Source organism: Hippoglossus hippoglossus, chromosome 5 (assembly GCF_009819705.1).
Source record: "Hippoglossus hippoglossus isolate fHipHip1 chromosome 5, fHipHip1.pri, whole genome shotgun sequence".
In the NCBI taxonomy this organism is placed as follows: domain Eukaryota; kingdom Metazoa; phylum Chordata; class Actinopteri; order Pleuronectiformes; family Pleuronectidae; genus Hippoglossus; species Hippoglossus hippoglossus.
The window spans coordinates 2,821,266-2,846,958 of NC_047155.1; the positions used below are offsets into that span (position 1 = coordinate 2,821,266).

Consider the following 25,693-nt stretch of genomic DNA (forward strand, 5'->3'; position numbering starts at 1 on the left):
GGTCAGTGAGATAGGTGGAGTGGGAGGGACGGAGGGAGAGAACTAAGGGTGTGTGTGTGTGTGTGTGTGTGTGTGTGTGTGTGTGTGTGTGTGTGTGTGTGTGTGTGTGTGTGTGTGTGTGTGTGTGTGTGTGTGTGTGTGTGTGTGTGTGTGTGTGTGTGTGTGTGTGTGTGTGTGTGTGTGTGTGTGTGTGAGGTAATGAAGCATAGAACTGCAGAGAGCACCACGCTGAGTCTTTTTTAAAACTGTTGCCTTTTCTCTGGAAGCACAGGCTGAGAGTTTTGAAGGCTGGATGTGGTGGGGGGGGGGGGGGGGGGTGCTGGGGGTATACAGCGAGAAAGTGAGAGAGAGACCGAGAGGGGGATCGAGCAAGAGAGGAGGGGGAGAGCAAGTGTGCTGCCTCTCCCTGTCTCCCTCTCCTCCCTTTTCCCTCAGTGTCTCACTTCTCTGTTCGCTTTGTTCACTGGATTTTCTGGAAGCCGAGGAAGAGGGAGCAAACAGAAGAGAAGAAGAAGAAAGAAAAAAGAAATAGATAATGGCCGACCTGCTTGTGCGACTGAACCCGACCAGTTAAGTACATCATCGGACGGGGGGAGAAAGAAAATTGAAGGTGAAGACGAAAAGCAGACCGAGGAGAGAGGGAGAGGAGGGATTTCAGGAAAGCAAGTGAGCCACTGTGCTGGAAAGACGAGAGAAGAAGTCGTAGAGTGGTTAAAGTTCAGAGCGATAAAAAAGAAGAGGTAGCAGGAGGTGAAGAGGAAACAAGTGTGATAAGAACAAGACGGACACGACATCGGCGGCTCACAGGTGAACTTCGGTGAGACGGGATGGACAAAGTGGAGCGGGTGATGAAGATGGTGAAGAGGATGTCGCCGAGGAAGAAGAGGAGAGAAGGAGGAGGAGGGAGAGGAGGAGGAGGACCAGGAGAGCTGGAGAGCCCGGACACCCTGTGTGACGAACTCTGCCGCTTCAGCCTCTGCATCAGCGGTGAGCGGTCGCATCACTGTGTGTGTGTGTGTGTGTGTGTGTGTGTGTGTGTGTGTGTGTGTGTGTGTGTGTGTGTGTGTGTGTGTGTGTGTGTGTGTGTGTGTGTGTGTGTGTGTGTGTTCATGTTGTTCAGGTGTGTGTTTTGTGTGTATATATGTTTCTTATGAGACAGATTCTGAGAAGGTGCACATGTGGCTTCATGTCTTCTTAGATAAAGACAATAGAGTTAATATAAAAATCTCTTTATGCACGTTCTTGTTTTACCAACTTTTAAAATGTGCATTTCTCAAATTATTAATATTCATGTTTTTTGAGCTGCTGACGATAATGATGCTGCTTATTGGTTTATCGTCCTGAAGTTTCTCTGGGTTTTGAGTGAAGAATAGTTCACTGTAAACTAAAGAGTTAATTCAGTGTATCTGTCAATTCTGTGTTAGTGTCATTACACAAGAGAAACATTTCTAGACAAAATTCTATAATTTGGACTCGCAATATTTCTTTGAGTCCCCAAATTGCGTACTATTCTAACGATGTGTTGGTTCTACGTTCATCCTTCTTACTGGCTGATCTTTTCAACGTAGAGGAAAAGGAGCGTTGTGACTTTGCTGTTAATCTTAGTCGGTTACTTTGTCGGTTACTGAATCCTCTTGATAGTTTCAACATCCACGTCGATGGTTAAAACACTTGTGTTCCTCCGAGTGCCCAGACGGAGGCGTTGTTGTCTGAGTGTGTCCACGCACTTTACTGGTGGACAGTTATCTTGAGGTAGCTGGACGTGATTGTGTTATCGAACTGGTCTGAAGTCAGTGGCACGGTATAAAATTGCTAATTCAAGGGTGCGTTACCAAGGCGGTTGCACAACTTGCACCCCCTCGCGTATTACACACAGGATGTTTGGCTGCATGCATTCACTGTGCACACAAACATCCACGGCCTCTGTAGAAAGCATCGTTCCATCTGCCTCGGCAAATCTGCCAAGAGCCTTTGAAGGGAACAGAAGATGGAGCCTACCTGGAAACATGTCCATGGTGAACTCCGCCTTTCGCCCAATTTTAACTGAGATTGGCTCCAACTACCTCGCCACCGTCAGCAGATAAGCGGTATAGATATGGGATGGATGGGTAGACTGACGGAGGAATGCCAAAACCCATCTGTGCATGGTGGATTTGTCCTTCAGGCGATGCACCGAGTTTGGTAACTTACTTTAATCCGTCTGCTTCGTCCCGGTGATAAATTTTAAAGGCAAACAGATTCCCCTCCTCGACCTCACGGCGTCAGACCTGTTTCTGTCCCGCCCAGAAATAAAGTCCTGAACGCAGAAGTGCTGTTTCGTGTCAAACTCTTCGAGACGTCCGGGACATTGTCCCCCTGCAGGGACAGACGAGTTTGTGACTCTGTACTCGTTTGTGTGTTTGCTGCATTGCTCTCCGGTCGATCTAATTAGATAGCGCTACCACTTAATTAGCTCTGAGCCGCTTGGTTTGGACGCTATGGTTTGTAGGATACCTCATGTTCTTCAAAGACTTTTGGAAGTTCATTTCACAGAGAGTTCCGATTTTTTTGTGAGATTTATTTTTTTAACTGGCTTTGATCGCACACAAACAGCTCAGTGAGGAGAGAGAGAGAGAGAGAGAGAGAGCTGGGGGGGGGGGGGGGGGGGATATATGAAAGTGTATAGTAATAAATGTACATGAGCGTGAGTGTTATTTTCCTCCCCCCCTCCCCTACATCCTCTCATCAAACAATCTTTCTAATCACTCAGCAGAAACAGCAGCGGCCACACTTCAAACAGCATCAAACAGCCATTACACCGCAGGCGGGGGGGGGAAAGGTCACTTTGAAAACAAGAGCGGAACACGAGCGTATCAAGGCAACATGTCCCGATGTACCGACTCTGTGCCAACACAACAGAGGATGTGTTGTTGTTTTTCCTCACGTAACGTATGCCATTCGTTTGGCTGCTTTTATCTCCTGCATCTAAAGGCAACAGGGGATCATGAATGTTTAGTGTCTGTGGTGCGAAGCGTTGGACCAATGGATTCCGACACGTGTGTGGTGTCGATGTTCTGCTGCCGGGTGTCAGTCGTCATCTTACCTAGGATTTCATCTGAGGCGATTACACCCGGGGGGTCTCAGACTTGTTTACTTTTTCTACTCTTCTTCATCCCTCATTGGGTAAACTTTAGTGGAAAACTGTGTGCAGCTGTTAACCAGCGATGCCAGGAATTAAAAAAGATTGGCAACTGTTCTGTTATTGCAGCAGTGAACTGTGACTTGGGGCCTTGACGTTAGGGGAGCGTGGAAAGACTTTAAAACAGCAACAAATAACAACCAACTTAATAGGACGTATCGATAGGCACTATTTCAATCCACCTTGTACAGGTTGACTCAAGTGTAGACCCCGTGGATTATAAACAAAGATGGACAACACATCTTCACTTCAACCTACTTTGAACCAGCGTCCGCAGAGTAGCGATCCCGGTTGCGGAGCCTCAGTATCAAGGTCCCGCCGATTCATGCACGGAAAAAAAATGAAAACTTGAACCTTCATTGGACAAAAGAAATGTTGGAATTGCGATTTTTTCAGTTCGGTCCATGTCCCATGTGCTGACATGGATAAGGTGGGGGTTATAACCTCTGCTGCAGCCAGCCACCAGGGGGTGATCTTTTGGCATCCATCCACTCGAATGGTATTTTTCTCCCCACTGTCACCAAGCGTTTGCTCATTGTTGGATCTGTCGGGTCTCTCTCTTGGTTCCTCAGGCCACAACCTTCATATGCAAAGTCCAGTGATGTTATGTTTGCTGCTTTGGACAAATACAATTGAATTAAATCTATGGTCCTTTCCAGGTTTATGGAAAATCCGCTTTTTTGCTATATTTTTTGTTTAATAGTCCCTGGATCTGAAAAATATTAAAATTAGTTTTCAGCATTTAACACTGAATTGTGGTTTTAGAGGCTTTTCTACCCTGAAGATAATAAAAAGCTTAGGAGGTCGAACCTTTAATACCTCAAATTTTGCCACAAAAATAAAATCCCATTTCCTATCAGTCAGAGACACACACACCTTGGACAGGACGAGTCGAGCTTCCTCGTTAACTGCAGGTCTTATGGCAGCTCTCCTGTGCAGTGAGTGACGGGTGGTGAGATGCACAGCCTCTAAACTGAGAGGGGGAAAGCATGAAGAAGTCTCTGAACAACATGTGTGTGTCAGTACGCTGCTGTGTGTGTGTGTGTTGGCTGAGGATCTACAAGATCAAGTCAAGTACAGGAAATGATGGGATGCTGGAAGATATCAACCTTTGCTTTGAGAACGGGTTGGTCCATCACATCCGTGTGAAAGCATGATTTTCTCCTGCCAACATGGCTCCACGCCACAAGTGAGCAGCAGTAAAACCACCAACTGTTACATTGTGCTAAATGTGAATGAGCACAGGGGCTGTGCCCTGCAGCAACAATTCTATTCACCTCGGGCAAATTGCTCGAAAGCCACGATAAAGCCCAGGTGTGGAAGGCAAGCGGCGCTCGCACTCGGAGGAGGGTGGACGTGATGAACACGCTGGACTGTGAGTTCGAGAAGCAACGGTGCAGGAGGAGGATTATAAACTAGATCCAAACTCTTCAGCTCATTCACTGTCAGAAGTTTACGTCAGAGATTTTAAACTAAATAGTCATTTGGAAAGGGTGTCTATCAAAGTAGTGTCTTTTATTAACACAAAAGTGTAAAAACTCTTCACATTTTGTAGTGTTGTGTAGTATGACTCCAGATAACATTTATTCTTCCCTCAATTCAGAATTTAATGTAATTAAATAGCTAGTAGATCGAATATTTATCTGTATGGAGCCAAAAACTAATTATTGCCAAGAAAATTGTCAGGTGGGAAAATGATACGTTTAAAATATTTACAGCAGATATTAAATCACTGCACAATATTGACTAAGTGAGTAATTCAGGTCTGTATCAGACTTTCACTTATCATGAAGTTGTATATTCTCCAAAGTACTGGCAGATATTTAACATAAGATTCAGTCACTGTAATTAAATGACCCATGGATTTGTTGTTCACAGAGTTTCCTTGCACACAGTACGACTCTTCAGGATTGTGTTTGTGAGCTTGAATCTAAGCCACCGTTGAGTCACACCCGTTCAGATTTGGTTTGTTTTTCTTTGCACCCGCTGCTGAAACTCTGCATGATTTCCACGACAGCCCGATTTTCATCTCGTATAATTGCAGCTCGTGCGCTGAAATGAGGAGTCGCTCCGTGAAACTCCGGGTCCTGTCGCAGCAGAACTTCTGCAGCAACTGACAGATAAAGCAAACTCAAACTGGTCGGGTTGGGAAATTTACCATCGGCAGCCAGATCCCAGTGCACGAGTCAAACCTTCACCTTAACTGGGGGTAATAAAAAAAGTTAAATCACATTAGAAACAGCAGATGGAGAGAAAATATAATATGGAGGCTCCCGCGTTTGCTTGTTTTTCTTCTGTTGACAGCAGCAACCGGCTGATTTGAGTGTGTTACGCTCAAACAGTCCTCGTTTACTTTAGACTCCAACCAAAATGTTTTGTATGTAAACATCAAAATGTGTCCTTCCACCAAACTTCAGTGGTTTTGAAGATTTCTCTTCTGCAAAACGCTGCTGTTTTTCGGCAGAAATGGCAAAATACAAACTATATTTACAGAAAAATATAGGAAATGAGCAAATAGCCTATTATGGTTAATTTGTGATGCTTTGTTGTCTGTGATTCATCGTGGTTGCTGAAGTGTCTGTTTTCTATTGTATTTGTAACAGAAAAACAATAATATGAAATAATGGAACTGAAAACAAGAAGCATCCAAACACACCTGCATTCACCACACCTGCTGACTAACACTCTTTGGGTTACACAGCACACACTCTATAGAAGATACAGAAATAGTTTGATTTGTGATATTTTATAACAGCAGCTCTTCAGATTGTGTTGCAAAATTGTAGAAATAAGGATTCACAACATTTCTAAAGGCTCAACCACCATAAATATCTGTCTGAACCAGCAGGAGCCATTTTACAATGATAATGATCCATGATTGGTAATCACAAGATAAATGACTATTGGCTATGGGTCACCCAGCGCACACACTGACACACACACACACACACACACACACACACACACACACAATTTGTTAGAAATAATGAACCTGGCAGCCGAGTTCTGGGATGAATTTTGCTGTTGCTGCTAAAAGAAATGAGTTTCCTGGCTTGTTCACAACACGTGAAGTGGCTGAAAGGCTGTTAACCGGGAAAAAAGTGAACTCTCATCCGAAGCAGCGCAGATGGAGAGAAGGAATATAATCAGCCTGTTGAAAACGTCTCTCGAAGGCTAAAGAGGCTGAACGACTTCCACCACCGGTTAAATGGCAACATCAGCATCAGAGGAGGAACTGAGACGGACGGATAATTGAATAAATTGGTTAACGATTTAAAAGTTAAGCTCAGAGCACAAGGAAGGCACCAAGCAGGGCAGGTAATGACATGTGACATTGGATGTGCGTAAATAACATGATGCTGATGGAGACTGTACCGCAAACTGTCTGAGGTTCAAAAGTCCAGCAAAGGAATTTAAGTGCCACACATGTAAGTGGTAAACTGGTAAAATTAACTAATGTGAAGTAAAACAGCATTAAAGGTTCAGTGTGTAGAATTTAGTGACATCTAGTGGTGAAGTGTCATGTTGCAGCTGAACACCCCTCACCCCCCCCCCCCCCCTTACAAACATGAGAGAGAACCTGTGGTAGCTTCAGTTGTCATAGAAACTCAAAAGGTTTAGTTTGTCCAGTCTGGGCTACTGTAAAAAAAACATGGCTGCCTCCGTAGAGAGGACCCTGATGGAAATATAAAGTATTTAAATATAAAGTATTTAGATATAAAGTATTTAAATATAAAGGGCTAATTCTAGGGTAAAGAAAACAACAATTCAAACAAATTAGAGGAAACACAGAAGTGAAAACACCACTAGAAAAACTGTTGGAAAACTCATCCACAGAATCTTGAAGGTAGGAAACGACTGCCACCTGATGGTTATTTGCTCGATTCTTAAACTGAGAGCACTAAACAATATGTTCCTGCACAGAGACACAGATTTAATGTTGTTTCTCTCTAAATGCATGAGCATCTTTTTACTGCATGATTACACAAGTGCAGATAAACCCTGATTCTCATCGGGGACGGGGGGGGGGGGCGCTGGGTGCAGCTGACGTGTCGACATAAAAGGGGAGAGAGAGTTGTCAGAGAAACGGGAAATAATTCAGTTTTACATTGTTTTAGAAACAGGCAGCAACTTCAGGAGAAGGAACAGCGGTTGCCATAGTTACACCCCTGCTGTGCAGCTCGGTGTATTGTAATCTGAGGCGTTTGTCTGTCACGGCAGTAACTCGAGAAGTTTTTTGTACAGTTTGGATTAAAGTTGGTTGTGGGTACGATCGGGACCTGAGCTGTGGATTTAGTTTTCAAACCTGTCAAAGGTCACAGCAGGAGGTGGAGACATGTTGTCTTTGATCCAGTCACAGGTTAAAGCCATTCATATTTACACATGTGCTTCAGAGATCATGGATTTAAATAATTTCAACCGTCTCGTTTGTTTTTATTCGTTAACATCACGTCGCCCCCTTTTCTAAAAATAAGAGGTTTTACATTATTTATTGTCTTAATAATACTTTTAAGCATCACTTCTTCTGTTTCAACTGTTTTAATCTTCTTCTTGCAAAGCAGCATTTTATGCTTTGAAAAGTGCTGTGAAAATAAAGATGTTAGTCATATTATCTTTTATTTTTAATGAGTTTATAGTTAAAATATGGGAAAAGCTGCATCTCTCTAAATTTCTAGTTTCAATTTAATACATTTATCCAGTTGTATCTGTGATCAGGTAGTTACCAGTTTTCCGAATGAACTCAAAGTGCAAACACTATTCGACCCAAACACACAAACACACAAACCAAACTAAAGTTGCCTTTCTCATTAATGAGAAATATCCTGTATGGCCCCAAAATAGCATGTAATTATAATTAAGAAAAAGTATAAAATCTCTATAACCGTAGACATCTATTGCAACGCAAGTTTAGAAGAAATTAGCATAACTGAGGCCAAGATGATGCATATTCAGTGTTAAACATCTTTTAGTGTGTTTATTTTTAGTGGTGTTTTTTTTTGCAGAGTGACCCAGTTTTGCCTCAGGGATCAACAAAGCTCATCATATCGTCCTTCGTATCTCATTGGCTACGTGTGAAACTCGACTGATATCAGTGTTATCGTGTTATCTTGAGAGAGAGCAGAGGATTAACAGGCGTCATGTGATCACTCACAATCTGCATTTAGAGGTAGATACAAACAACCTCGTTAATCCAGTGGGATAAACTATTTGTTCTCAAACTTTACAACGATGACTCCTGAAGTACCGAGATCGTGCAGGTGTTTGGATTCTGGTAAAGTGGAGGAATTAAAATGAATTTAAATTCCCAGATTGGTTTTACTCTTTAAAATTCATGTTCCAAGTCATGAAGCCACCGTTTCAAGTTGTGAACATAGAGATTAATGAACACACTGTAATTATTAAACCAACCCACCAACTTTACTTTAACCTAAAACCCAACTTTACCCAAATAGTCTCAGTCTTATTTACTTTCTTCTGCCTTAACCACTGTGAACCACAAGTTCATGTGAACAGGGTATGAATAATAATGATAATCATTATAAACATTATTTATAGGCCTGTATAACAATTTGAAAACACAGCTAAATTGTTCTTTACAATTTAATATTTAAGAATTTTAAGCAATTTTAAGAACATGTTTCATGCAGTTTGAACATTATGGCAGAAATATAAAAGTTAAAATCCTACTTATTGGAAAAAGAGCAGAGTCAAGGTGAAATAAAACTTTCTACAGTTATTAAAATAGTCAGTCAGATCAGAACCTTTTCAAAGTAAAAGGTTAAAAAATGTTCAAGGGGAATTCAGACTCCAAGTCCTGAGGAAGTATAAAAAGAAATGTGTGTTGAAGAGGAGATGAAATGAGGATGAGGAGCCAGACGAACCTGTCCAGGGAGGTGGTGGTGCAGGCAGCCGCTGACGGATCAGACCTGGTCGACCTTTGTGCTGAGCTGAGGCCGAGGGACGAGCAGAAAGACTTTCACACCTCAGCTCACTTCTGCTACTTTACCAGTGAAAAGAGAGAAACACGGACAAGGACTATGAGCAAATTCTCACCAAAACAAGAACCGAAACTTGAGTGTCGACACGTCCATGATCCAAGTGTTTGTCTTCTGAACCGAGGAGGCTACAGAATGTCGTCATGGTTGTATTGTGCAGGAACTATGGAACAGAATTTCTTGTAAATGGGTGAAAGGGAAGAAAATGGTCGAAGGAAGAACACATTGAATTTAGCTGTGAGTTAAACTAAGAGGTTGGATTCAGGAATCTTTTGTGATAGAGTGTTTTCAACATCTTGTAATTTCTCAATAAATATCTAACATAATGCAGAGATCTCGAAAAAACCTTCTAATTTGAATCAATTAAACTTTTGATTTATATGAAACTGTGACTTTGTTAGTTCATCAGGAGCCGAACTACAGACTCAATCCCCGGTTCCTCATCTTGTGCAACAGTGTGAGGATGAGAGTTGAGATTCTGTCGGACTGAGTCAGGCAGATCAAATGTGCGTCTTCCAAACTCAAACTCTTTGTGTCGCTCTCCCAGCTCAGAAGACGCTCACTGTGTGTGGAAGCACGGGAGGGAATCCACAACTTCAAAACATCTGACTTCAGAAGACTCTTGATTTTGTCGAACTCACACTGGAGCCTCTTTTCTGTCACAGAACAAGGACTGTGGGTTTTTGTCCCTGTCATGTCGAGTGAAATGTCCCCGTGTCCACTAAAGACAATTAAAGGAAGCAACAGCCCTTTTAATTTACATGTCAGTGCGGGTGTAACGACCGACTTAATGAAACTGTCACTCATCCTTTGAATCTGGAGTCTCGACAACATCAGGATTCTGAGCAGAGGTGACGATTCGATAAACGTCTTGAATGAGGAAAATCCTCCTGGTTTTCAGTGCTGGGTCTCAGATGTTATACCTGCTCTCTCTCTCTCTCTCTCTCTCTCTCTCTCTCTCTCTCTCTCTCTCTCTCTCTCTCTCTCCCCCCCTCTCTCTGTGTTCATGAGACATCATTTAGCAGCTAAATTTAGGTGTTAAATCCTCCCTTTCTTTTGCTCTTTCATCTCTCCACCCCCAGACCACTTTATCTCACTCCTTTGCACTCTCTCTATCCCCCCCCCTCTCTTTCTCTCTCTCTCTCTAGTGCCTTTCTATTCCTCCTTTTGCTCTTTCTGTCTCACTCTTTCTCTCTCTCCGTCTTTCTCTCTTTCTGTCTCACTCTCCCTCTCTCTCTCTCTCTCCCTCTCTCTGGGTGATAGTACAGTCGACAGTCGTGTGGGTGGAGGTTTTGTTCCTTCCTCTCTCCTCTCTCCTCCTCCTCCTCCTCCTCCTCCTCCTCCTCCTCCTCCTGCTCCAGAACCTTCTAACCTGCTGCCACCGACTGCAGCTCTGCACGTCGTTCATCCACCTTCTGCTGCTGCTGCTGCTTTGTTTGCTCTGAATTTGTGTCTCAGCTCATTTTCATCCTGAATAGATTAGTAAAGCGTTTGTTAAATATAGAAAACAGCGGAACAGATAAATGGATAAAAAACAACAACAATGACCATCAGTCAAAAATAAGACAAACAAATAAAAATGCTCCGATGAAATGCTATGAAGTGGATTTTTAAAACATATAATAATAATGTAATGGTCTTAATCTATAATCAGATGTTCAGTACCTTGGATCCAGGGAAAGGAATCGGTGGCATGAGTGAAAACATTTGATTAGAAAAATATATAAAATGGGATAAAAACAGTAATAATATTAACAGACATATTTGAATGCGTCCAGACTTTAGCTCCCTGAGTTTCGGACTCAGCTGGATTCATCCTGTGATTAAACCCTAAACTGTAAGTGGTCACTTGTCTGGATGGACACTCGACAGCACTGACACACGCTGAGGAGGCTGGAGGATGATAGCCGGCGGCTCGCTGGGAGAACGAGCTGCTATCGCTTTATAATGACTGCGGCCGACTCAGCGGGATACAACAACAAAATTTGGCAATTTGCTCGCCCTCTGAAATGTGGGGGTCAAGAGGTCAATTGTCCGGCACACACCCCGGATTGACTCAAGTCCTGCACCGCGACCCAGTGACTCCTGCAGGCATGAGAATTAACAACCAGATGCCAATTAGTCAATACCTGGAGCGATGATGTCACTGAAAACATTCCGGGGCTGCGTCAGCTGACGATCATTGAACTCATGTAGTTTTTAAAACAGTTGGGAACTTTTTAAAAGCACATTTCGTCTGGAAAACACATTATTTGTTGGGCGCAATTTAGTTGATTGGAGATTTTCTTGATGGAATCTGACTGGTCTCATTTGATCCGTCAGCAGAACTGGCTCCGTGCTTCTCGTCTGAAAACGTCCAAATGGAGACTTATTGGCTTCACCTCCTCGCTGCAGCTGACGGAGTTAAGTCATGTATCCCTGGTTGTGGCTGTTTGTGGAAATGCTGCAGTAGAGATGAGGTCTGGAAGAAATGGAAAAGTTTATGACGGTTTCTCAGTTTGTCTGCTCAGCAACAGCATGTTCGTTTTAATGGTGAAGTTCAAAATGGGAAGAAAACGAATAGTCCCCTGAGAACTGGTTATTGAAGGGACGAGAGGCAGATTAGTTTCATGTTTCACCTCAACAAACTTTAAACAAGTTAAATGTTGAATTAACACCACACACTGACTGCGTTTAGCCACAGTGTTGAGATGAAAGAAACACTGGATACATCAATATTTCACATGAGAGCGAAGCAGACGGGGTTTGATCAAACAGTCACAGTGTTGTTCTGTCCCGTTTGACCGTCAACGTTTGTTCTGTCTCCCGCTTACAGATGTACACAAACACGGAGACACACACTCATCTGACGTACAGTGTACGCATGAAACACACACACGCACACACACACACACACACACACACACACACACACACACACACGTGACATGATGTTAAGACAGACAGTATATAGAGACGGAGATCAGCGGGACGGCAGAGGAGACGGGAAGCTCTCGATTCGGGAACGTCTACTTTCTGTTTAAACCTTGATCTACCGGGCGAGAGAAACAACGTCAGACATTGTTTTTGCCATTAGCAGCAAGAGAGAAATAAAATCTCTCTCTCTCTCTCTCTCTCCGTCTTTGTTGTCTCCTGCCGTCTTATTGTCCTTGATGCTATTTGTAGCGTGAGGAACTTCATGTGTTCCGTTAGAACCTTTACATCCGTGTGTGTTGTCATTGGCGAGAAACGCGTTCTTCCAACCTCCCTCTCAGCTTCTTCCCGTGGCCTCGAGTTCATTGTTTCATTGCTGTTTTTTGTTTTTTTACTCATGATTTGTCAAGTTGTACTTTCGTTGTGTGTTTTTTTTTGTTTGGGTAGTGGCAACTTTTTATGCAACTTTTGGGAAAGCTAGCAAACTGTGAACTAGGTAAAGATGTTCATGTCTCTATTAGAAAGTGAAAGAAGTTGCTGTTTAGTGTTTATCAAGAGGATAAATGATCTAAACCCTAATAATCTGCATAGTGGGCTTTGATTCTATCTGTTATATTGTTGTGTTTTGTATTTGTATATGTAAATATAAATAAGATATAAATGGGTATATATGGTATAGATATACTATGTTAGAAAAATACAAAGTATAATACAGAATATCAAAGAAACAAGCAAATAATAATAGAATATAATTTAAAATCAAAGACGGCAAATGTTAAAATACAAAATCTAAAACCAAGGACAAAAAAAAAAAATATTACAACATTTAAATGATAAAAGAACCATAATAACAGCTAAAATAAATACGTCTTGAGAGGTGATTTAAAAACAGCTCCTCACTTAAACTATTCCAAACTCTGTAATATACAGTATTTTAAACTATGTATAAACTATAGACCAAATATCATAAAGTGTATTTCACTGGAGGTGGTTGGAAGCTCCAACTGACAGTAAGTGATTCAAGCGTTGCAATATGAATAGGTTCTGCAGCATGAATTCATAAAGAGACGTCTGTCTGGATTCTGGATGTTAAAACATTTAAACAACCCCTCTGGATGATTTACAGACAATACATCTGTAACTAACTCATGTGACAACAATGCATGTGAAAAAATCAAAATCAAACAAACCTCTTAAAATATACTTTATATTATATAATCAGACTTTAGTAGAGCCAGTTCCCTGCTCACTGGGATTCCATTCTTACTGGATAATGTCCACTGGTCTGTGAGGTTGTGCTCGTTCACCTGTTGCTCTCTCATCTGAAAACACAATCACTGACAAAATCAACAGACTTAATGTTTAAGTGTGTTAAAGTGCATTTAAATAAAGTACATATACGTCATGAATGAATGTGGGAATATTTAATACTTTCAGAATTCGTTATGTCTTATATAATAAAGTTGAAATTAGTTTTCTGTTCAATCCAGTCACCTTGAACTGATGTGTTAATGTGGAACTGTTGTAAAGGGGTGAATAAAGTTTTAGGTTGAAAGTTTCTGATAGAAATTATGAAATGGAAGAGAAACTATGAGGGTAAATCTGAGTTGGTGGTTTTCACCATGTGCCGTTGAATCTAGTGAAATTACCCTCTGGCAGTTCCTCTCATGTGGAATCCTGCTGTTACAGTCTGTTTCCACCGGGAGTCTCTCTCTCTCTCTCTCTCTCTCTCTCTCTCTCTCTCTCTCTCTCTCTCTCACTGCAACACTTTCTGGATCTGCTGGTGGTTTTTTTAGTTCTCAACGGGAAACGAGAAGTTTCAATAGTTCAACTTAAACGTGGCTCCGATAATAATGAGGTGGAGTCAGTGGCCTGGAACGAATTTCCAAAGGCAAAACAGTGTTTTTTGTAGTTTAAGCAGCTTAAACTCGTGGTTACAATCAGCTGTTGTCATTGTATTTTATAATGGATTTAACTAACATGCGAGGTCCATTAGCTGCTGGGTAAACAGACATTTTTGTATATTAGCAAGACCACAATGCAATTCTGCTAAGTTGCCCTCTGCTGATTTGCCTTTTGTTGTTATACTGAAGTGTCACTAACTGCTGAGTGTAGATATAAGTACAGTGGCCCTGAGGGTCAAAAATGTATTTCACAAACTAACTTTAGTCGTAAAATTCTGTGTTTTGTGAAACGTTGTGTAGTATGAAATGTTTGTGTTTTGACCCTTCAAGGCCACCATATATAGTCAATTTAAACTTTACCTTAGATTGGAAAAGAAAACATTTGATACTTTGATTTCTAACTTTTATTCGGACCCACTGAAAAAAATGCATCAACAGTTTCAGATAGTTTCAAATATCGACCCTCCAAGAAAAAGCCTTGAACAATAAACATCTCAACGTCTTTTTATCTGCACCACATCTTTGTCTCCTTAACATTTACACCACGATCAACTGATATTTGAATTGGATATCATCAGATGTCATCATCATAAAAGATGCAGCATATTTTTTTCTAGTGACCCTTTTCTCTTTTGCTTTCACTGCAAACTTAATGTTTATTCTGTCTTGGGGAACAATAAGTTTAGAAATCAAGTCCATACACGGAGGATTCCATCGACCCGCAGCTCTTACATGTGCAACTCTGCTCGGAGGAAAACAGACTCAGAGGGGAAGTTACAGCACAGATTGCTGCGATGCGATGGTGCCCAGGCCTCTGCGGGAGAAAACGCTGCCGCTGCTTTCTCCCTTCCTCGGCATTAGAGGACATTGGAGTGTGTTGCTTCTTCTTTGCATTTCGCTGCATTGTGGGATTGAAGCAGCAGTGGGTGCTGTTGCCTTCGGTTGCATCAGATGTTTAAACAAAGCACAGAAATGTTTAGAGAACAGAGGAGAAAAGGGAGAAGGAGGGAATACGAGGAGGGTGGAGGAAGAGTGGGAAGGCAGGGGAAAGGGATAAAAGGAAGTGGGTAAGAAGAAAGGATGCAAGAGGCAGGGGAAAGAAGGAAGGAGACAAAGCAGAGGGAGAACTGTTTCAGATGAAAGTGTAAAAATAAAAGAAACAATCTGGGACTGTGAGTAAAAATGGTCAGAGGAGAAAAACTGAGGAAAGGAAAGATGTGAGGGTACAAAGGTCACAGAGGTGAAGAGGTGAAGAAATGTCAGACATTAAGAAGGAGGACAACAGAGGACAGAAAGATGTCCGTCCATCCCTCTGTTATAATATCTGCCTGCGTATCAGCTTTCCAGTCACGCTGTCTCAATATTTGTGCACCAGTGTAAGTCACACATGGTACGAGCAGTGTTTGTGTTTGTCCTGCTCTGTTTGCTGCGGTCGGTTCTGTCTCCGTGATCCTGTCCTGCAGCGTCTCTCGCAGCCGTTTGTCTTCTTTCTGTTGCCGTGTTGTTACAAAGTGAAGCTCAGCGCACGGCGCTCGGCACGGTGACGTCTTTTCAATGCAACGGATCCACGTGCAACTTCTGCATCGTATAATGTTTTCAGATGCCAGAGACAGAAGTGTCTCTTTACTCAGGGTCAGTGTCAGTGGAGATAAATACATGTTTGCACCATCAATTAAATGATGCAAGAAAAATAGGCCAAGTGAAAAGGGGAGATTTTGTCTGAATGTATTTTAATTTAGTTTAATGAAATGTCAGTAGGTTAGTATCAGAATCCCAGCAGCAGAAGCAGAGATGCTGTATTTAATATTCTACACATTATTTTTACTTATTGAAAACCATATACTGTAAATAAAGATGGACGACACGTCTCCACTTCCACCTACTACAGAGAAATGAAGCAAAAAATATCCCAGATATAGATTCGCCCATTTTACGCAAATGAAAAAACTGTATTATTCCGAAATGAGCTCCACCCCTCGCAAAACAAATTCATTTTACATCAGTGCGATGAGAACTACCTAAAATGACGGAAACCATCTTTGAGTAACATTTATTTAACATGTTTTTATTTTGGTTTCCCATCTGCTAACATGGAGGAGGCAGGGTTACTGATACTGCAGCCGGCCACCAGGGGGTGACTGAGAGGCTTTGGCTTCACTTTTGATGAGCTGCTATGTCGTCCCTATTTATAAAGTTCATGTTAAAACTGGCACAGCTGATCAAATTTTGTTTGGCATTAAATCGTAAAAAACATTTACAGAATTTCGTTTTTTGACGTTGAGTTTAAAGTTTGAACTTCTGGGCGTGTCGGTGTTGTTTCTATACACAACCACTAGAGAGCGTTAAAACCCCTTTTCTCTCTTTTCTTCTCCAGTCAGCTAATCACGTGTCAAACAGCTCTAAGATTCCCTCACCTCCACATCCTCCACCCAGTCTCCACTTCCTGTTCGCTCTCTTCCTTTACCGTCCATTACCCCCCCCCCCCCCCCTCCATTATGAGGTTCCCAGTCATAAAACATGGCTGTGACGTCTGCTAATGCTTCACTTAAGACCTTTTTAACCCTGAACTTCCTCTTCAGTGACTTCCTGTGGATCATTTGAGTTTCACATTAAGGCTCCATTTCGTCTTGTTGCATCTGCATCCGTCATAGTTTAAATTTTTAAATCCACTACATGTTTTTACTCTGTCTTTAATATCGCTGCCTCTTTATGACCCACAACAACAATTGAGACAATCAGGGAGAAAATTGGCTTTTTCTTTAAATTAATCTCAATGTCCGTCGCCGGGGCAGCGATATTAAAATAAGACCATTTCATAACCAGTTAAAAACTCCTCATACGGGCTTTAAATACACAAACCTCCTGCGTCGGTATAAAGGTAAAGATAAGGCTGAGAGTGATCAAAGTTTGCTGCAGCACCGTGATGTGAAAAATACATTAAGATGTCAACTTGTTCACTAATGAAGAACGATGGCATCTGTGAAAGTTTGATATCTGAGGTTTCCCTGCAGGTGAAGGAGAAGGGAAATGAAACGTTACACTGTTTCCTCCCACTCCCACAGAGTGACTGGTTCCACTGAGTCGGAGACGGCGTGTTGACCTCTGTTGGTCGGTAGGTAGAACTGCAGAAATATAGATATGCCTTGAATGAAGCAGTGAATGAAGGATCCCAGCAGGTGGTTGAAAGTTCCGTCTCAGTGTTTGTTCCACGTGAATCATTGAACCTGATTCTCTGCAAATCCACGATTTCTCGACGTCTGACTGACACAACGATGTCATGGGAGGAGGCTGGTCTGAATCTGTCAGCGCCGCTCCCCATTGGCTGCTGAGATGTGTTTAGGATTTCCAAATATTCAACACTAATGTGATGCTATTTTTACGGTCGAGATCTGAAGATGTGGCCTAGATTCTAGATGCACACACGCACACGCACACACACACACACACACACACACACACACACACACACACACACACACACACATGTAGATACTTGCATGTTCATACACGCAGATAAGCACCGAAGAAACTGATGCAAATCAAGAACGTGTTGTCACAGAGCATAACGCACTCATATGAAAAAGGCCAACATGCATGTACACACATCATAGTCATAAATATTCTGCACCCTCATGCATGTATGCAGGCAGACACACACACACACACACGATCACAGAGAGAGAAAGATGCACACACACACACACACTAGGTGAGAGAAGAGCTCACCCTTGTGTATATTTAAGTGTGTGTGTGTGTGTGTTTGTGTGTGTGTGTCTGTGAACACTAAGCCTCTTTCTCTGAGATTAGCACCGATTTCCATTTCTGCCAAAACTGAAGAGGCAGAGCAGGGAAGGAAGAACGAGAGCGAGGAAGAGGGGTGACCCCAAATCAGCTGAGCGGAAAGAGAGGGAGCAAACAACTATTACAAAAAACATGGTGCTGTAATCAAGAATGTTATTTGATCTGTTATTAGTGGACTTGCTTTGACGTGCATGTGTGTTTGAGGTAATGGAACAGAAGTTAGACTGGAACCACAGAGTCAATAAGGTCAATAATGTAAAACGACCTTGTGCAAATTGGACGAACACGGTGATCAGTATTTATAGTGTGTACTTAACTTAGTGTCTGTGAGGAAGACAAATGTTCTGGAAACTACCTCCTCAGAATAGTTGAGTGCAGACGGATGAGAATCGCCCGACGTGCTGAATTACGTGTCGTCGCTTGCAGAACGTGGGCAGTGCTGGATATGACGCTCATGGAAATCAGTTGTGTGGGTCTGTCGTCCGTTTGAGGTCGTGGTCGTTGGACGAACAGTATTTGGGCTGTGGTTCCTCCTGTCCTCTCCTTCCTTCCTTCCTTCCTTCCTTCCTTCCTTCCTTCCTTCCCTGTTTCCTTCCTTCCAGTCCCTTTGTGATGATCACTAAACTAAACTGCTGATCCTGAACTTTAACATTTACACACGATGCTTTGTTCCTTGAGCATCTCTTGTGCTAGATATACTAAATATTTCCTCCTTGTTCACCTTGAAGCTCCTCACTTTTTAAACTGTATTTCTACCTCTGGTGCTTCGTGCTCTGTGGAACCATCAATCAAACTTTGTCATTAAAAGATATGTTGAAATCTTTTCTTTGAGTCAGGTTTGCACGTTTGCTTTTTGTGGTATTTCTGCATGAATGTATTTCTAAATACCTCCAACTTTGGACTTCACAGAAATCTGTGTTGTTTTTTTATATATCTGCACATCCAGAGAAATGAACGTGACATTTATGGGTTAACTATGATTCTACTTTTAGGACAGGAAGCTGGTTACCTGCCAGCGTACCTGTTAATTTAACTGCCAGAATTTACCACCATTTGTCTCCCGAGTCCGGGGCTATTTATCATCCTGTGAAAATCAATACCTTTATTTTCCGCGTGTTGCCGTGGACCTGAGATCTTTCTCTCTGGGTCATTGTTGTGGTCGGAGGAACCAGCGCAGTGTCCTGCTTTGCCAGATAAGACGTCGCTGAACTGCAGATGAGTCGTTTCTAAAGCGGCCGGAACATTTGACCAGAAGTGAGATTGTAGGTGAAGCAGATTGAATTTCCCCGGGCTGATGGCAATCTGTGAGCCTCGGCAGACATCTCTATTTCCACACTCCATTGAATTATGACTTGTACTGAGCGGCGGCCATATTGGCTTCTTGCTGTACTCTGTGGACTGTGATGATTTATTAAACAAACTCTGGGCCGTTGGTTCCTGCTCGGCTCCTGTGAACAAACAAACTCCTCAGTCACTCCCAAAAGTTTTTTTATAATACGTCCTGCGCCGAAATCCATTCGAGAAAAGTTGTTGTTTATGTTTCACAGTCCGACAAATTGTTCGCTGTGAAAGCCAAGGCTCAAATGAAGAGGAGGCATTAAAGGGATAGTTCACCCAACAATGAAACTTCACTCATTATCTACTCACCTGGGTGGAGGGGGGGGGTGAAGTGTTTGAGTCCACAAAACACTTTTAGGAGTTTCAGGGGTAAACAGCGTTGCAGCAGAATCCAGAATAATTGAAGTAACTGTTGAACGATTCTTCAAACATTAAAAACATAAATTGCCTCCATACACTTCCTGTGGTGTCATCCAAGTGTCCGCAAGCCCCAACATTCAAATTTGACTCAAAACTGCATCATTTACAACATGCTTTTAGTGGAGAAATGTTGAACTAGCGGTCATTTTTCGGTACTATCCCATTAAAGCAACACAATGTAAGAGTCGCTCTCTTGGGCGCCCCCTGCAGGTGGTACGCGTACACTAATATGATAGTTTAGTTTGATTTGTTTTCACTTTCTCTTTTCCTCTTCTTCGTTTCCTTCCAACGACGTCCTATTCGGTTTCTTCGGCCACGACCTCCGCACTGCGAATGTAAAGCTAGTTGTCTCTTATAGCTGCTATAGTTGATGTAAAGCAGGTCGCAATGTTCCAGCACCGTACACCAGAGTTACAAAGTGCAGCTCCAGGCCTCCAGGGGACGCTGTGGCAATAACAGACATACATCATACTGCATATTATAAGTTTGTGTATCGTCAAAATTGAAACTGGGACTTTACGGTTTAACAATGACACAGTGCTGCTTTAAATATCTCAAACTTCGTACGTGTTATTCTTTCTCTTGTGTGCTTCCCTGTAAATCGCCTCGGGCTTCGGACTCCAGGTCACGTCAGCTGAATCTCTGAATCTGTGCTCCGTGCACGGCCCTGCATCCACCAATTAAGGGGAACAAGCCTGGTGCTGCAGCGGTTTCCTGCTCTGCACATCTGCACCGCGAGTGTGTTGAAGGGTGATATAGTGAACCAGCGACGCAGCAGTGCAGTGATTAATAACTCAGCTGAACACACACACACATACACACACAGACATGCACACACACAGTAGACGCTAATGAGAACCAGAAAATGATGTAGGTGCAAAGAAACATTGTGTGTGCGCCACTTATTTATATTCCTTCAACCTCCTGCTGCCCTCTCTGTTAGCAGCATATCTACAGTTTCTCTTACGATCAATACAGGAGTGATACGATTAGAACATCACTGCCACCTGAGGGGTTTGGTTCGGTGCTCAAAGCATCAGACCAGAGGTTAATTCATGGCACACAAACTATTTTAAATGATTTTAGAAGAATAAATGTGTTATTTCATTTTGTTTTACTCTTCTTTGTATCAGTGTTTTGAAAGGTGCTACATAATAGAATGAAGAAGAAGAAGAAGAATGTATATTTCCACTGTAAGAATGGTCTTTCCACAGTTTTACCCAAGCAGTTTTACTTTCTTAAATTAAATAAACTATATTGCAAAAATGTTCTTTGGTTTTCACATTCATCTTCTTCAACCACGTTATTCTTTTTTTAGTTTTTTAAATTCTTAATTTCTTTCCCTTTGTCATCTCAGTCTCACTTTCACTCTCGATCCCCATCAGACAGTATAACAATGTGTGTGTGTGTGTGAGAGTGTGTGTGTGTGTGTGTGTGTGTGTGTGTGTGTGTGTGTGTGTGTGTGTGTGTGTGTGTGTGTGTGTGTGTGTGTGTGGGCAGACATTTGTGTGGATTTTCTTCTCTGTGTGTTCGTATCTATGCGTTTGTTGGTGTGTGTTGATGTTCTCTTTGCCGACTATTCTCTAAGGATGTGTGTGCAGCTGATGCACAATCTGTGTGTGTGTGTGTGTGTGTGTGTGTGTGTGTGTGAGCGTGTGGATGTGTGCATGTGTAATTGTGTGTGATGGATAAGACGTAAAAGAGCCAAAAACAAAGGGTGTTTGCGATGTAATGCCTCTGTGAGAGAAGAAAAGACTTTAGAACTGGATTTCAGCTCTTTTTTTCTGCCCTTTCGATTATTTTATACGTGCATATGCATGTGTGTGTGTGTGTGTGTTTGTGTGTGTGTACAACAAAGCACACGCACAACATGTGTGCGTGTGTGAAATGAAGTGGAGGAGGATGCCCTGCAGTGAGAGTGAGTGGGAATCATGAATATTGATCAGTTGCCCTGCAAAGAAAAGTTGTGTGTCCCTGGAGGTCGTGCAGGAAGCCTCCGTCTCCTCCAGCTCAGGATCCTCTGTCCTGCTCTGCTGTGTTTACTTAGATATCTGGTTGTTCGGTCACAGAGACACAACACACACGACACACACGACACACACGACACACACGACACACACGACACACACGACACAATGCAGACACCGTGGAAGGTGCAGTTAGAGGAGGACGTTTAAATTATCATTCTCTTTGCAGTAATTACCATCTTCGCATGAATAAGATAGAACACTTAAGAGACTGTATATCAAAATGAATGACATGAAGGCCCCCTGGTGGCTGGCTGCAGTATAGGTCATGAGACACACCTCCTCCATGTTAGTGCATGGCTGATTGAAGGGTTTCAAACCACAGTGGTCAAGTGGACGGTGGTTTGTCTTCTAATGTGGAAAAGAAGCTCCGTCGGATTCATGGTACCGGAATCAATTCATGCACGACGTAGTTTATAATTTATCAACTCAAAATGTTTAATTTAGTGTTAATTAATGATTACTGTGACCTGTCAGGTCAGCTGGGATTATCTCATGCACCCTCACAACCATGTCAATGATTGGATGGATCGATGGAATTATTACTGTGGCAGCTAATGGGGATTTTTGCAAAGCAGCTGATTAATTCAAATTTCTGATCCAGATTTTATGTCCACATGTTTTGAACAATAAAAGTGACCATCAGGTAGTATCCTTACGTCTATAAAAGTGTAGAATCTCTTTTGTGACAGTGTAATAGCTACGTTTGTTTTAAAAGTAGATTTGAAGGATGCATACGAAGGAGCTAACGACTCTAAATATACAAAACAAGCTGGAAAGTAGACGTAGTGAACCTAAATAGAGCGTTGCTATGTGGGTGTGGGTTCATTCAGAGAACTCTCTGACTCTGACTCTGACTCTGACTCCTTCAGACGCTGCTGCCTCCTCACGAGACTGTTGGAGCTGTGAGGAGCTTCATTGATTTTCTCATATTTTGATGTTAACCATAATAAAACTATGCATGCGTAGTTCCGTGCGTCTCATTACCGGTGACGTTTCTCCTCATGCGTTCCCTCTTCTTCCTCCCTGCTCCTCCTCCTCAGCCTCTCTTCTGTGGGAGTAATCTCCGTCACCCCCCTCAACACTCCACAGCTGAACCGCTTTATTCTCTGCTTCACTTTTACCCCCTCGCCTTCTTCTGTCCCTGCTTCTCTCTTCCTCCATCTTTTGTTCCAAAATTTTCCTCTCAACTTCCCGCCTCCTCCTGTGCTCTGATGTTCTCCTTCACCTCTTCCACCTCTCTTTTTTCAACTCTCAATTTCACTCTCTCTTCCTTCTCCTGCTTCCTTCTGTCCCCTGCTTCCTTTTCAACATCCCTCCACCTCCTCCTCTGTCTCCTTCACCCCCTCATCTTTCTATTCTTCTTCTCCGCGGCTGAGCCCAGGCGTTTGCTGCTTTGATCCCTCTTTCATTTCGCTATAGCTTACTGCTCAACTTCAGCCCCCACCACCTCAACGCTGTTACCCTGACACTGAGATAGAGAGGGGATGTGGGGGGGGGGGGGGTTAGTTGTAAGAACTTGGAGCCCTGCAGAAGATGATTTGGAGCGAGAGAGTTTGAAAAGAGAGAGAAACAGAGCAAGTGAGCAGATTATTGTTGGGGCTGAGAGACAACAAGGGGAGATGGCAAAGAGGAGACAGAGAGGGGGAGAGGGACGAGAGAGCTTGAGGAACAAACCAGAGAGCGAGGTCGAGATAAGTCTCTTATTTTTACCGTAAGGGAGAAAAATAGATTACAGGAGCAAAGAGGAAAAAAGGCTTTTATTTTTGTCTTATTGTAGGAGGGAAAAGAGGAGGAATCGTCACCTGTCTAAATACCCGCCGGCTGCTGAAGCTGTTTTCAAACTTGCACTGAACTCCAGATCTCCTCCAGAAATTCAGACATGGAATGGAGTGAGTGGTCGTGATGGTTTCTAATGTGACGGACACACAAAACTGAAAGAAAAGGAGCCACACAATTTGAATTGGGGAAGAAAACGAGATTCCAGAGCTTCTCCCCATGTGTGATGCAAACTCTGAAATGTTAAATCTTATGATATAAGATTTAATATCCTTCCGTCTTCTGTGAAAACATCAAAAACATTCTCCTTCTTCATCTGCTGCTTCGTTCCCAGTTTTGCAAACACACTGGTGCCTCCTGCCTGTCTGTGTCCATAGTGTCCCACTCAGCGCTCTGACAGTTTGCAGTGCACCACTCAGGGACTTATCGTGCACTGCATGTTGCCATAATTGTCAGCAAGCACTCGTGCACTCAGCCAGTGTGAGTATGTTAGTATGCAAATCAAAGCATAGCAGTCAGCAGTCGTGTCTGTGAGAGGCGGAGATCTGACGGAGCAGTTGTTGGTTAAAGGTACTGACCTGAATGTGGTGCTTCGTGAAAAGGAGGTTTACGTTTTAACGCTTCTCCGTTTGTTTGTCAGCAAGATTAAACAAAAACACTAGTTAACTAAAAACCATGTAGAACGATGTGTTCTGTGTCAGGGAGGGAAATTATTACATCTCTCGGTGTTTTCCAACATTTTCACTTATTTACCTGCAGGTAATAATTTGATGGATGTTGATGAGAAGATATTGAGAATAGCTGAAACAGGTGCAGCTCGATTGAATGCAAATGGGCTGTTGGGCCGCAGGTATAAGACGAGTAACCTTTCTAGTTGTTAGGGTTCATCCTCTGTGGACCATGAATGTCGACAAAGTTCCCATTCAGTTGCCTAGATATTTAAATTAAAACATAATAGAGACAATGAATATCTGTACAAAGAATATAAGAAACTTCTCCAGTATTTGACAATATAAGATAAACTCTCTTTAGATGGGAATTGACAGAGAGACAAAGAGTGTGAATGGCAAAGTCAAAGAAGCTTGTGAAATCCACAAAATAACTTTTTATTAAAGGAAGACGTCGGAGATAAAGGACGCAGCAAATCGGAAAAAACAAAGGTGAGAGAAAAGAGAAAAATAAATCACAACAGAGGAAAAAGGAGGATAAGGAAGAAAGACTAGAGGATAGAATGGAAGATAAAGAAAGGAAGGAAAACATAAGGAGACTGAAACCAGGCAGCACAGAGGAAGGATATGAGTGAGTAAGAGAGAGAGAGAGAGAGAGAGAGAGAGAGAGAGAGAGAGAGAGAGAGAGACAGAGAGAGAGAGAGAGAGAGAGAGAGAGAGAGAGAGAGGCGGAGGGAGCTTAATTTCACACCACTTCCCACACAGAAAGAGAGAGAGAGCCTGAACAACAAGAGTGAGAGACAGAGGTGAGAGACACAGAGAGAGAGAGAGAGAGAGAGAGAGAGAGAGAGAGAGAGAGAGAGAGAGAGAGGGGTGGCTGTGTAATCACCTCTCACTGCCAGAGAGAACGACTCGCTTGCTCTCTCTCTCTCGCTCTCTCTCTGCCATGTGACCGGCCAACGCTCCAGCACCAACAACTCTCTCTCTCTCTCTCTCTCTCTCTCTTTCACTATCTCTCTCCCTCGCTCTCTCTCTCTCCATCCATCCTTCGCTTGGCTCACACTATGTCCGACTGAGGAGGAAGAAGAAGAAGAAGAAGAAGAAGAAGAAGAAGAAGAAGAAGAAGAAGAAGAAGAAGAAGAAGAAGAAGGAGGAGGGACAGAAAGAACAGGAAGAAGAACATAAAAGAAAGAAGAAAAGACAGAAGGGATGTTCTCTGTTTCGGTTAAGTGCCGCTTAGGGGTCATCAGACGTCGAATCAAGGGTACAGTGTGTGTGTGTGTGTGTGTGTGTGTGTGTGTGTGTGTGTGTGTGTGTGTGTGTGTGTGTGTGGGGCTGTAATGGTCTGTTTGATCGTTTCTTTGATGTGTGAAATCTTGAATGCATTTGTGTGTTTAAGTGTGCGCACGGTTTGTATCTGTGTGTCTTAGTGTGTACGTGTGTATCAAGTGTGTGTTACAGCAATATGTGTTTGTGTGAGAGTCCCTGCAAGTGTGTATCTACAATAAATGTGTACGTGTGTCTTCCTCCTCCTCTTTTTCATCCTCTTTTTCTCCTCCTCCTCTTCATTCTTCATTTCTCCACTTTCTCTCCGACACTGAGTCTTTGTTTGTCCTCGTGAAGCTGCTGAGATTCTGAATGAGTTTTGAGTCGAGGCTGAAATAAGATT

At 42.6% G+C, this 25,693-nt stretch overlaps 1 protein-coding gene across 10 annotated transcripts in view; it reads left to right on the forward strand.

Annotated features, from left to right (window-relative positions):
* The window catches only part of LOC117761758 (glutamate receptor-interacting protein 2-like), a 206,502-nt gene that overhangs the window by 73,631 nt on the left and 107,178 nt on the right, over window positions 1–25,693 (forward strand). For 5 of the 10 annotated variants that reach the window (XM_034585956.1, XM_034585960.1, XM_034585961.1 and 2 more), the window contains exon 1: window positions 429–987. The exons of 2 other annotated variants lie outside the window; for them this stretch is intronic. In XM_034585956.1, coding sequence (XP_034441847.1) covers window positions 828–987 — 160 coding nt within the window. In that variant the 5' untranslated portion in view covers window positions 429–827. Of the gene's footprint in view, window positions 1–427; window positions 988–25,136; window positions 25,289–25,693 lie in introns of those variants that run through there. 3 more of the 10 variants (XM_034585959.1, XM_034585967.1, XM_034585970.1) reach the window with 3 other exon arrangements.